This window comes from Panthera onca, chromosome B2, assembly GCF_046562875.1.
Source record: "Panthera onca isolate mPanOnc1 chromosome B2, mPanOnc1 haplotype 2, whole genome shotgun sequence".
NCBI lineage: Eukaryota > Metazoa > Chordata > Mammalia > Carnivora > Felidae > Panthera > Panthera onca.
The window spans coordinates 30,022,729-30,036,429 of record NC_138343.1 but is presented as its reverse complement, the minus strand read 5'-3'; the positions used below and the strand labels follow the sequence as shown (position 1 = coordinate 30,036,429).

General features: G+C 48.8%; 3 protein-coding genes across 9 annotated transcripts in view; all 3 read left to right on the top strand.

Annotated features, from left to right (window-relative positions):
• The window catches only part of LOC132666874 (class I histocompatibility antigen, Gogo-B*0101 alpha chain-like), a 426,482-nt gene that overhangs the window by 69,726 nt on the left and 343,055 nt on the right, over positions 1-13,701 (top strand). The gene's annotated exons all lie outside the window — the stretch shown is intronic.
• LOC132666876 (patr class I histocompatibility antigen, A-2 alpha chain-like) overlaps positions 1-13,701 on the top strand; it is a 538,163-nt gene that overhangs the window by 248,710 nt on the left and 275,752 nt on the right. The gene's annotated exons all lie outside the window — the stretch shown is intronic.
• Positions 5,046-5,887, top strand: LOC145715475 (MHC class I polypeptide-related sequence A-like). The gene is made up of 3 exons (XM_081795665.1): positions 5,046-5,167; positions 5,319-5,557; positions 5,877-5,887. Exons 1-3 carry the CDS (start codon positions 5,046-5,048, stop codon positions 5,885-5,887), a joined length of 372 nt encoding a protein of 123 aa, XP_081651791.1.

Here is a 13,701-nt window from a genome sequence, read left to right as displayed (position 1 = left end):
GTGCTGGCCATCTGGAGGAGGGGCCTGTTGTGCTGATTCTGAGGTAGAAATGTGACTTCATAGCACAGTGGTCAGGGCTTGGGGTAAGCAGTTCTCGAGTCCGCTAGATGGCGCTGTTTTGCTTCCCGAAGCCTTTCAGGGCTGATGGGCTGATGAATGCGGAAGCTCCCACTCTCCAGCCCTGGAGCTGAAAGATTGCGCCCCCAATTTTTCAGAAATCCCTCACAGAAAAGCAAGCAATTACTTCGCTTATGTCCCGTTTCCCTTCTCTTGCATGTGGCTATCCAGTTTTCCCAATATCATTTGTTAAAACGACTGTCCTTTCCCATGAATTGTTTTGGCACCCTTGTCTGTAATCACTTGGCCATATACCCAAAGGTTATTTTCTGGACCCTGTTTTTCCATAAGTCTGTATATCTGTTTTTATGCCACTACCATAACGCTTTGATTTCTGTAGCTTTATAGTAAAGCTTGATAGCTCTAGGTCTGACCTTTTTTACCACAAGCATGTGATTGAGTTTCAAAACTCCAAGTTTTAGGGCCTCCCCTGGCCCGGACCAGCGCTGTTCCCTAGGAGAGGATCTCGCGTCACTTTTGCTGTTTGCGGGCGATGCCAGGAAAGCGGTGGCACAACCATGCAGTTGTTCCGAGTTTCTGGCAAAACAGAGCAGAATGCGGCACCACAGCTCTCTCCCCTGAGCTCAAGGCCCTGCTCCTACACTTGGGAGCAATGGAGCACGTGGGTGCCCCTGTCCTTCTTGTGACCCGGGGATCCTCAGAGCAGACTGTCACTCCTGCGACTCCTCCCATTGTGCCACCTGAGCACCTGGAAGCCAGGCACACCCCCACAGCAGCGGGCTAAAGTTCAGGTTGTGCGCTGCTTATAATTCTTGTGGTATCTCTGTAAGCAGGCTCCCTGCCTGCTGCCCTAACTGCAGCTTTGGCTCCCCCAAATCAAATCTCCTGTCTCCTACCTTCCAGAAGGTGGTCACTTTTCCACTTGTAGACTTAGAGTTTTTGTTCTCTCCAAACTCCAATTGATTTCTCGAGTGTTCAAAGTGATTTGATAACTATCTGGCCGAGTTCCAGGGATGAGACAAACTTAGGGTCCCCCTCCTCCTCTGCCACCTGAACTCCTCCCCAAGAACCCACTCTTACAAGGCCTGTGTCTGGCCTCACACCCCTCAGGACTCAGCTAAACAGCAGTTTGAAAAGTGCCCAGGACCTACGTGAAGGGCACCCACTTACTAATCTTGTTTTTGTTTTCTCCTGTTTTTGTTTTACTTCCAGTGTAGTTAATGAGCAGTGTTATATGAGTGTTGGATGCACAATATAGGGAGTCCACAATTCTATACATTGCTCTGTGCCTGTCGGGATAAGTGTATTCTTAATCCACTTTACCCCTTTCACCCCCTCCCCCCCACCCACCTGCCCTCTGGTAACCATCCATACGTCTCTATAGTTCTGAGTTTGGTTTTCGGTTTATCTGTTTTTCGCTTTGTTCATTTGTTTTATTTCTTATGTTCCAATATGACTGAAATCATACTGTATTTGTCTTTCTCTGACTGACTTATTTCGCTTAGCATTATACTCTCGTGATCCATTCATTTTGCTGCAAATGGCAAGATTTCATTCTTTTTTGTGGCTGAGTAACAGTCCGTTGCATAAATATAACCGCATCTTGGGGGCACCTGAGTGTCTCATTTGGTTCAGCCTATGACTCTTGATTTTGGTTCAGGTCATGGGATCGAGCCCCGTATGAGGCTCAGTGCTGACAGTGGGGAGCCAGCCTGCAGTTTTCTGCCTCCTTCTCTCTCTGACCTCCCTCGCTTGTGCTCTCTATCAAAATAAATAAATAAACTTTAAAACATAATATACCACAGGCTCTTAATCCATCTCTGGAAGGACGCATGGACTACCTTCATAATTTGGCTACTGTGAAGAATGATGCAATAAACATCAGGGTGTATATCTTTTTAAATTAGTGTTTTCATATTCTTTGGAAAAATACCCAGTAGTGGAATTACTGGATCATCTGGTAATTGTGTTTTTAATTTTCTGAGGAACCTCTGACTGTTTTCCACTGTGGCTGTACCCATTTGCATTCCCACTAACAGTGCACAGGCCTCCTTTTCCACCACATCCACACCAAGACCTGTTTCTTGTGTTTTGATTTTAGCCATTCGGACAAGTATGAAGTGATATCTCAGTGTGGTTTTGATTTGTATTTCTCTGATGATGAGTGATGCGGAGTTCTCGGTTTGTCCCCTATTCAGGATGATGTTAGCTGTGGGTTGTCATATATGACCTTTATTACGTTGAGGTGTGTTCCCTCTAAACCTACTTTATTGAGGGGTTTTACTGCAAATTTATATTGTACTTTGTCAAGTGCTTTTTTCTGCATCCATTGAAATGATCATATGGTTATTATCCTTTCTCTTATTGATGTTATGCATCATGTTGATTGATTTGGAAACACTGAATCACCCTTGCAACCCGGGAATAAATCCCACTTGATTGTGGTGAATCATTATTTTCATAACACTGTTGAATTTGGTTTCTACAGGAGTGAGGGGAGGTCTGTGCTGCTCTGGGCAACAGTGGTCTGGAGCTCCTGAGGTTGGGGCCCTGACACCCACCTGCTCAGAGTCTGTCCCTGCACCAGTTGGCTGCACTGCCCTGCAGCCTAACCCTGCTTGGGATCCCGAACCGCAGGCTTTCCAGCTTCTCCGGGTTTCCCTGTGCCACCAACCCTAGCCTGCTGAGGTCTTCTGGTGGTCTTGGTGTGTGTTCCCTCAGCCCTGGACTTAGGGGACTTCCGTGGTCACCTGCGAGGCTCACGTCCTGCTCCTGACTGGTAGTCTATTCTAGGTGTGGGGGGTAGCGGCCTAGGGCTTCCTTTGGACTGTACTTTTCTCTGAGGATTCTCGACTGCTCTGCTGAGCCCGGTGCCCATCGCCCACCTGGAGGTGGGCACGATTGCAGACATGGGACAGCTTGTCCCACTGGTCTGAGCCCTGCTGTGACTTTTGCCTTTCTGCTGGGGAGCGCCACTGCTGCCTGGGGTTCACTGTGGTAGTTGGAGGGGCAGAAGCCTCAGTGAATGTTGTGGGGGCCCCATCATCCGTCAGACCGCCCAGGGTAGGAAGGGGCCTGTTGCCCTCAAAGCTCAAACCACTTCTCCAATCTCTTCACCTCTCATCGGGTCCCCCATGTCCCTCACCCCCTCCCTGACATTCTCCTTGGTTTCTTTCTCTGAACCGCTTCTGGGTCCCTCACCTCACCCCTCCTCACCCCTGCCAGTTTCACTCCTCCCATGGGCCATTGCCTGCAAGGAAACTTCTGGCCTACTTCCCTCTCCCTAACTTTCCTCCACTCTAATTTTCTAATTTTGCCCAGAGCGTCTCCCTCCAACTGCCCTCCTGCCATCACTAAGGGGAGCACTGCGGCATGGGGTGCAGCTTCTTGGCCAGACTTGTCCCCTGTTTTGGTTCCCCTCCTCCTCCCTCCCCTCCATTGCAGGCAGCTGCTCTTGGCCATTCTCCATCCTGGGCCAGCACCCACACCTCCCTGTCCCCACTCTTTCATCCCACCCTCACACTCTCGAGGCTTCCACTCTCCCTGTGGACTGGACTCCATGTCTCCCTGGTCCCTCTGCACCCCTCCCCCATGGCCCCATGGCTGCTCACACCCCTTGCCCACATGCCGGGCCCTCACCAAGCTCTCCTCTCTCAAGAGCTCCTCCCATGGGGCCCTGCCATCCACACCCCTCCTCCTGGCTCTTGGCCCAAGTCCCCTCCTCTCTTGTCAGTCTCTGACTCAAGTTTGTTCTGAGATATTCAGTCCCCCCTTCCCAGACCCTCAGCACTAGTCTCCCCTGCTGCCTGCTGCCTTGCCTTCTCCCTCACTGACCAGAAAACTTCTTGAGGTCCAGCTGCCCAGATCCTTGGCCCTCGCCCGCTCCTTTGGTTCCTTGACCCCAGTGGACCCCACTCCTGACACGTGGTCTCCAAACTTGTTGTTTCTGCCAGGTGGTCAGCACCAGCCTTTCCACACAGCCAGCCTTCTCCCAGCCTGCCAGTCCTGGGCTGGAAGTCCTTCCTTGGAGGGATGACCCACCCCCCCTCCCAGAACTACGCCCACCATGCAGGTCCTTCCCCAAGGTGTGCACCGAGGTGTGTCGGGTCTATTTTCTCTTCCACTGACCCTCCTTTCTAATATAGACTACACTTGGGCTCGCTGCCCTGTCTCTCAGAGACCCTCTGATTGTCTCTCTCCAGGGACACTGGCAGGTCCATCCCGTTCTCCACCTGGGGGCCTCACCTTGCCACCCTTCCACTCTGGGCCTAGGCTTACAACTTCCCCCCCTTTCCCCCAGGGCACTGGGCCACCCTAAACTCCCTTGTGGTCACAATCCACCCCACAGGCCCTCTGTGTCACTGCCTCCACCCTGCCTCTGGCTCCCAACTCATTCTTGAAGTGTCTTTACCACAGGAAGCAGCTCCTAACCCACCTGTGCACCATGCAGCTCTGGATCCCTCAGTCTTGCCCCCCCCCCCCCCCCGCCCTTCCATCCCTGCTGACAAGACCTCTCCTTCAGCATGGTCTTCCTGCCCCTCCCTTGCTCCCTGCAGGCCAATGTCTGCCTTTGACCTCCTACCCACACCACCTACAGGAGCCCATGCCTCCCTCTTCTGGCTCCTGTCCTGCACCCCCACCCCCCACGGACATTCCTTCTTCCCTCTCCTTCACGCCCCTTGCCTATCTTCCTGTACTGGAAAGCCTCCTTCCTGTCCCTTGTACATGTGCGTTTTCTGCATCCTCAAGACTTCAAGCAGCTCAGGACAGCAGAGCTTTTCTGAGAAATATTTGACGAGCAGTTACTTCCAGGAGGCAGTTTCATTTGTAGTCTCCTCCTTGCCAGGATCCCTCAGTCTTCGTTATAACCTCACGGTGCTGTCCCAGGATGGATCTGTGTATCAGAGATTTTTCACTGAGGGACGCGTGGATGGTCAGGCCTTCCTGCAGATGACAGTGAGATAGACATGGCAGAGGCACAGGGACTGTGGGCAGAAGTCCTGGTACCTAAGACATGGGATACAGAGACCAAGGACTTGAGAGAGAGCAGGAAGGGCCTCAGAATGACTCTGGCAGACCCCCTGGCCCTGTGGGTACAGAAAGTAGGAGATAGTGGAGTGGGGGCAAGAGTGATGAGAGGCCTTTCCCAGGGAAGTTCACGACCAAGAGCAGAGACCTGTTCTCCTTCCACTGGATTTACCTGGGAGTGGAGGTGAGGACTGAGCGTCTGTGGACTTCAGCCCAGAGGCGGCCATTATTCATCACAGGGAAGATGTGGAGGAGAGGAGGGAGGGGCCCTTCTGGCTGGAGTCTGTCACTGGTGTGGGGAAGGCAGAGGAACACAGGATGGGATTTGTCACTGCTGGCTGGGGGCAGGGCTCCTATTCACTCCAGGAGATCTGGGGCTGGGAGATCCGAGAGGACAACAGCACCAGGGGTTTCGGTCATTTCCGCTATGATGGGAGCTCTTTCCCCCTCTGTGACCCAAAGACCCGTGGATGGCCAGTTCCCTGGTCCTCGGTGCAGTCCTTGGCTAAGGAAATCATGATGCAGATGGCTTTCAAACCAGGCTTCCTCAGCCTATGTGCAGGGAGAGCTTTGTGGAAGCCTGCAGAAATATCTAGAATCCTGGATGGACTTCTGGGCAGAACAGGTTCAACCCTGGTGCGGGGCCTTCCCCTCCCCCAGGCCCATTGACCTCCCCCCAACAACCCTGTCCAAGGAAATCTTCCCTGTCCTATGGGATGCACATATGTTCTGTTGGCCCCTGGTACCATGACCCACCTGTGCTGTTACAGCCTCTAGATAGAGACACCAAGCAGGTGGGGATGGAAATGCACCCCTCTAGTGTCAATAGTCCAGGAAGGCCATGGACCCTCTGACAGAAAACTGAACGAGGAAGGTGGGTGTCAGGCAGCAGAGGAAGCCCCCAGCCTCCCCATCACAGAGAATTCCCTTATTGTCCCCTCAGCCCAGGAGTCCTCAGGGACAGTTTGCCCCCTCCCCTCACCCCAGCTGCACCCCAGGGAAGGTGAGTAGCTCCTGTTCACGTGCAGCCATGGCCAGTGAGCATCACATGATTGCATGTTCACCACCTGCCACTGTACTTTCCATGACAATGGCGAGTTTTCTTTTTTGTAGGTCCCTATCCTTAGTGCCTGTCACAGTACTGTGTTAGTCAGGGTGCTCAGAGAAACAGACACAATAAGATACGTGCATCAAGAAAGAGGTGGGTGTATTTTAAGGAAGCAGCTCATGGGACTGGGGTGAGGCTGGAGGTCCAAAATGTGCAGGGCAGGCGGGCCGGCCGGGTGTGTGAGCAGAGCTAATGTGGCAGACGTGATCCGAAGGCAGTTTGGACAACGATCTGTGTTGTATTTCTTCCTTGTGAGATTAGGAGAGTTTTCAATTTATCATTACCCTCATGCTGCACAACTTTTCCTTTGTTTTCAACGTCAGTCTGCCACAACTGTTGTGGAAATAATAGATACAGATTCAAGAACATAAATACAATACTAAGAATAAACAGAATGAAGTGACAAAGCTTCAGTGCCTTTTAACATTGTTTGAAATATACTAATCGTGAATCTTCTGGGTCTGAGAGGGAACAGGGAGCCATAGCACTAACAATGCATCACAACCTGTCGTGTCACAGAGCATCTAATACTGTACAAACCTTATAACGCTTGGGAATGGCTTCCAGACTGTGTACGATTTAGTTCAAAGAAAACACTGTTTGACATTTCTAAAATTAAAAAAAGATCTCTGCTATTTTTGTCAAAACTCACTGATGTCTTACTCTTGCTAACCATGTAAATATTATGTGCAAATCATGCTCCAAACCTGTGTGAATGTGATCATGCTAAGCACATGCTGTCAGTGCTCAGAATGCAATGAACAATTAGCAATAATCAGGAAGAAAAGTGTGAAGAACCTTATAAATGAACTTCACACAGTAAAGTCTTTGAAATAGAAAAACTCTGCATAATAGTCTTTACAGGTTTGGTAAGAGCAACCAACATGCGGAAAATGCCATCAGAAGTCACACTATCTACTGTGCAGTGAAGCAGAGCATTTTACATGGTGAACGAAGGCTGTGACCGGACTGTGAGCAGCACATGTCCCTGTGGTCCCTGTCCCTGTGCTGCTGGCTGCAAACCGTGTGTCTGCCAGAATAAGAAAGTATTTGGACAACTTAGAAATCAAGCAAAAAATCATTATCAGTGTCGTTTCAACTATGTCATGAGAATGTGTTTTCATCACTTAAATACTAAATTGAAGACGTGTAAGAAGGAGGGTTTTGTTGATCTGAGAATCCAGTGCATCAAAGGTAGTCATCAGTGCTCAAACAAGATGTGACACAGTTACACGTGTACCCATGGTGCCAGTGTGGCCACAAAGTTCAGGGTCTCACACAAAGTTTTAGAGAAATTTCTGGATATTCTAACTTGGTACTGCATAAGTCATGTATTCAGTGATTTCAGGATGATACAGTGAAATGTGAATTCAAATAAATCACTTTAAATATTTACTTCAGGACACTTTTTATTCACACGTATTATCATACAGTAAATGAAGATCTGAGTTGGTTGCCAGAGGGGAGTGTGTGGGGGTTGGGACAGAGGGTGAGGGGGGGCAGGAACACAGGCTCCAGTTAGGGAATGAAGAAGTGACGGGAATAGAAGGCATAGCATGAGGAACAGTCACTGATACCGTAACAGGATGTGTCGGGGCAGCTACACCTGTGGTGGAGAGAGCACAATGTGTGAACTTGTCATACGTTACCTTGTACGCCTGGAACCAATGTGACATTCTGTGTCAACTCTACTCAAATTTTAAAAACTATTTAAAATGACTCTATTACAATTTTGGTAGCTTTTTGACTTTTTAAAAAGTGTTTATTTATTTTGAGAGAGAATCTTAAGCAGCCTCCATGCTCAGCACAGAGCCAGAATTGGGGCTCGATCCCACGACCCTGAGATCACGACACGACCGAAATCAAGAGTCCGATGCTTAAACGACTGAGTCACCCAGGTGCCCCTGTTTTGGCATTATTTTAACGTTTACTTATTTGTAAGACAGAGAGAGAGACAGAGTGCTAGCAGGCGAGGGGCAGAGAGAGAGGGAGACAGAGTCCAAAGCAAGCTCTAGATTCTGAGCTGTGAGCACAGAGCCCACAGGGGGCTCGAACTCAGGAACCGCGAGATCATGACTTGAGCTGAAGTCAGACACTTAACCAACTGAGCCACCAACATTTTAAATGAAGTGAATGTGTATAACAAATTGTAATCTTGAGTATGAGAATTGATAAATAAAATGTATAATGATGGTATCTATCTTCCACAAATCAGCTATAAAAACAATAGGTAAATAAACAAACACTAAGAAGATTAAATACTATCTGAATATTTGGGTGGAAACCAGGACACTGGGCAGGTCTGGGCTCCTGCAGTGCTAAGATGGCAACAGCAGCTGGAAATAGTATCAAACCTGTTAGGGTCACTTTATAAGCATCCATGCAATTGGAGTAGGTAAAGGTTTGGAAGATAAACTTTTTTTCAGAGAGTTGGCGTTAATAACTTGTCTGTGAACAGTGAGGTCACTACTGTCTTTAGCCTTACCAGAGAGATTTGTTACTTATTACAGAAGCTGGATTAATCTGAGAAAGGAAGAAGTAATTAACTTACAAAATTAGTAACGGCATCAAAGGGGAAAACAAGATAATATTATGTTTCGAAAAAAGTAATAGGACATACCATTTGAAAGAAAAATCCCATATCAAGAGAAAGACAATTATTTAATAATATGTGATTTCACTTGTCATTTGAAAGAAATAAACACATACAGAAGTTTTAAGTTTAATTTAATGAACCCTGATTATTTACCAAACTATATAGATTTTATTTATTAAATGACTAAAATTAATCTCACTTAATCAAATATGTCATTATAACAAATGATTTTTGTGCCTCAGTTAACTACAGAGATATTAAATATGTAAGAACTGCAGACAGTATTACAATGGAAAAAATATTTAATGTAATAGTTAAAGTGAGAGAGAATCTAGTACCGTGAGCAGCATAATGTTTATGTGCTGTTACATTAAAGACAATTCAATGGGAACACATTGAAAACTTTTTATGGGCTCGCTTGCCCAACCAGGGCTCACAATGGCATATCACTTTGCTAATGACAACAGTATAAAAAAAATCAGTCCAAAATACTTTTATTTTTTTAGTTATTTACTTATTTTGAGAGAGAGAGAGAGAGAGAGGGAGGTAGGAGAGAGGGAGAGACAGAATCCCAAGCAGGCTCCCTGCTGACAGCAGAGAGCCCTATGAAGGGCTCGAACCCTCTAACCGTGATGAGACCATGACCTGAGCTGAAGTCAGACACTTAACCGACTGAGCCACCCAGGTGCCACCCCAAAATACTTTCAAATCTCAACAACTTTTTATAATAGTTTAAGAAATAAAATAGATTATAACTTACATCATTTGTGAGCAGTTTTCTAATACATGGTTTATTTAGAACATAGACACAGTATAACTTACATCTTTTTATTTATACATTGTATTATTGTACTGGTGCTCAAATGTTTTTCAATAATATCCTTGTCTAACATATAGTTTGCTGGCAGCATTGTTGACTCATTGAATATCTGACATAAGAAATAAATGGAGATGACAAGGTGGACACGCGGGACAACTCACAGTGAAGAGATCAGGGAGTTCAGAGTTTGTAATCTGGACTGTTAGCAGGGACGTTTAGAACCAGAAAGAATACACACACGCAGGAACATAATAGCAGCAGTCCCCTGACTTTCTCGTGCTCACCTGCCCTGTGTTTGAACCCCGTTGACCCGTCCACATGGGCATCTCCATGCGATCACAAGACTCGGAACACAGCACAACGATACTTCTCTCTGAATTCACGAAGCCAGGTCCTTGTTGGTTTGCTTTGGTGGCCCCCGCTCACTGTGCTGTAGGGCTGCACACGTCTGGGCAGGATTCATGAAAATCTAAGTTCCCCCAGCAGCTCCCAATGGAGGGAAGGGTGGCTGGGGATTCCCGAGTAACTGACTAACAAGGGCTGAGTCAGGGTTACCAGGTCTGAACCAGTTAGGAAAGGAATCACTTCCTGATTGTGGGGGGGGGGGGAAGACATTTTCATCTTCAGGTGGCATAGTCTGGACGGGCTTCCACATAGGAAGGGAGAGTGATGGCAGAGCACTCCCCCAAAGAGGGGCAGACAGGGGCACCATCCATTCCCACAGCCCAGCAGGCCTGCAGTCCTTGCAGAAGCCCCTGGCCCCCAGAATGTGCTCCTCGCCCTGTGGCCCCACCCTGCTTGAAAGAAGTGAGGAGGATGGTGGGGACAGGAGGAGAGGGCGCCTGGATGACCTGCCCCCAGGGCTCAGCAGGAACACAGGCAACACCAATCACTCCTTGAACCTCTAACCCTCTAGGGAGCGAGGGGGTGGGGCATGTTGCTGCAGTTCCCTGAGGACAGTTTAAAGTCTGAGCTGGAAGAGGACTGTTTGCTTGTGCTTTCGGGTCCCCATCTCTCCTGGGCTGCGCACTCTGTGGCAGCAGGTGGAGGATCCCAGACAAATGCCAGGATTTTCCTCCACCCTCCTCCCTCCCACTCTCATCATGTGATGTGTTTGGGAGAATTCCCTGGTATGATGTTTGCAGGGGAAAGTGCAGATGGCAGTGGCTTGGATCTCAACCACGAATCTGCATGCAGCCCCTGAGGAGACAGAGGAGCATGGAGGGGACTGAACAGGTCATGTTGCTCAGTGCACTTGAGAAGGGAGAAAACCATGTGCATTTGTGGCCTCTCATCCCCATACACCTCCTCTTCGCTTTGCCCTCCAACCCTCCAGAGCAGAGCACTTTTAATGTTCTGTCCCATGGAGCTGGGCAGGGCAGGGGTCAGGAGACAGTGGGCTTCTTGCACAGTTCCCTCTGTGGTTCCCAGTTAGAGCCACAGCCATCCTTCCATCCTGGCTCACAGCAGAATGCAGCAGACACAGGGCTGCTGTCCCATGAGGTAGAGGGACTGCAGCTGAGGGGCTGGCTTTTCTCCCATTTTAAAATTCTTTCCTGTTGTTGCTGCAGGATGTTGTACATACAGAAACAGGAAATGGGAGAAGGAAAGAGTTGACTTGGGTTCTCAGAAGGCAAAGAGAAATGAACACAAAATAAGAAACGAACAAACAGGAATTTACACATGTTATAGTGTTTAAAACATTTATAACTCTGCAAAGTCAGTGCCATATTACTGTCACAGTGTCACTATGCAATGTGAGGACAGCGGGTAGAAGTGCCAGATGACAGAGCTGGTGGAACCCAAGCCTGTGACAGGCACCTCAGGGCTCCATCTCCCGGGGCAACTTCAGTGAGGGAGCGGCTCAGAGGGCCCGCCCTTGACCCCTCATGATGCCACAGGTCCCTTTACAACGAAAGCACCACAGAGTGGGACCCTTTCAGTGACGGAGGAGCACAACCTAATCCTACTACAGAAGCGCATTCCTGTGTTATGTCTGATTTGAAAACAAAAATAAAACAAACCTTGTGATGATGCCCAATTCTGTCTCCCTCAAGCTTCTATAGAAGTGGATGATTTCTGAGGCACCTGAATGTCTCAGTCCATAGAGCACATGACTCTTGATCTTGGGGCTGTGAATTCAAGCCCCACGCTGGATGTAGAGTTTACAGAAAAAAATACAATAATTTAGAAATGACCAATTTCTGGGGTGACTGGGTGTCTCATTCAGTTTAGCATCCAACTCTGGATTTCAGCTCCTGTCACGATCTCACAGTTTGAGAGATCGAGTCCCGTATCAGGCTCTGAGCCAACAGGAAGGAGTCAGCTTAGGATTCTCTCTCTCTCTCTCTCTCTCTCTCTCTCTCTTACTCTCTCTCTCTCAAAACAAATAAATAATCATTAGAAAGAACTGTTAAAGAAAGAAATGACCACTTTCTGACCCCTATAAGTCAAAGAGAATAAGTGTAAGTCTTCACATGACACCCTTCAAATACTTTAACTCATGTCACAGACAAGGTATATCACATCAATATAAAAACAAATAAACAAAAGTGGGCTGCTTTCAGTAGGAAGGTGGATGCAATTTTTCCAGCCCACCATTACTAGAAGCATGAGGTTCTCCCTAAGTCTTTTTGATGAGGCTGATTAATTGATTAACTCTGATGATACATATTTGGGGCCTGATCTCTGCTGGGCACTGAGGATAGAGCAGTGAGCAGGTAAAACAGGCTTGTGTGTTTATATACTAAATATTCGGCCTGAAGAGACAGACATTTGGATCATGGAGCAGGGACACCATCCTGGGAGCAGCTCAGGGCATCCTCCCTGAGCAGGTGACATTAACCTGAGCCCCCAGGATGAACAGGAGCTGACACGGGAGGAATGGGTCACTAGGAGAGCAGCTGGGGAGAAGTCCTGGCTGGTGGCCGGTGTGGCAGGCTCTCGGGTCTGACCAAGTGCAGGGAAGCTGCTGGCGGCTGCAGCCTGGAGCTGAGGAGTGCGAGCCTGGACCCGGCCCACCTGAATCCCAGGATGTCCTCCACCGGCCACTTAGCTTGGGACCTGAACAAGTTCCTCACCCAGGGACACATCAACCTCTTCCCCTGTACCATGGCTGATGCTCTAGGGATGAGGTGACACCTGTGAAGTGCTCGGAACAGTGTCTGGCATTGGCTGATGCTCGAGTACTGTTTGCTTTCATGGCCGGAGGGAAACAAGGTGGAGGGAGGGGAGGCTGAGGACAGAGGCCGGGCCCTGGAGCCCTCCCTGCCTGGTGTGGGAAACACAGTGAGGGTGAAAGTCCATGTGGAGGAAGGCTACTCAGGTGCAGTGTAGGGAAGTGATGGAGAGGAGGAGAGAATATGTGGGGACTTGACAGGAGGCCACTGCGGGGGCCACACTAGTGGCACATGTCAGCCCTGTGTCTCCTAAACCACCCCTGTGCCATCTCTACTCCTTTTCACACTCCTCACTTCATCATCTTCCCATCACAGTTCAGCCTCAGGTGAGAATTATTGAGCACACCTTGGGCAGCAGTCATGGTGACCGGGCCAACTATATGGAACCTTTTGGAAGAGGTGACCTGCAGTGTCTACCTGGTGAACTGGAAGGACCCTGGGAGCATCTTTTGTGGACACAGCTTCTCCAGGCCCACATCACCACGTGCTGTGTCATTCTCGGAGCCACCAAGGAGCCATGGGGTGTCCATCCTGAACAAACCATTTCAGGAGGGGACATCAGGCCCGACTGGACACTTGCCAGTGTGGTGTCAGCCTCCTCACCCTGGAGCCCAGGAGTGGGAATCCAGCACAGGAAGTTTTCTCACCAAACCCACCCACACTCCTCTGCCCAATGCACAGCAAAGCCAATGACTGAGACCCCAGGGTCAGCAAGGAAAGGGTTTATTCGAGAAGCAGCCTAATGAGAGGTAGGAAGCCAAGGCTAAATATCCTCCCTGAAGGGGAAGGAACAAGTTTTTTTTTTTTAATGTAATCATAAGGGATGAGATTATGTACATATTGATGGAAAAGGTGGGACACGTAACTATTGATGAGGAAAGATGGAGCATGC

Excerpts from the sequence above, each read along its gene's own strand:
- LOC145715475 (XM_081795665.1), top strand. The coding sequence starts at position 5,046 with ATGGCAGAGGCACAGGGACTGTGGGCAGAAGTCCTGGTACCTAAGACA. Across the intron at positions 5,168-5,318 it reads CTGGCAGACCCCCTGGCCCT|CCCAGAGGCGGCCATTATTC; the intron begins GTGGGTACAGAA and ends TGTGGACTTCAG.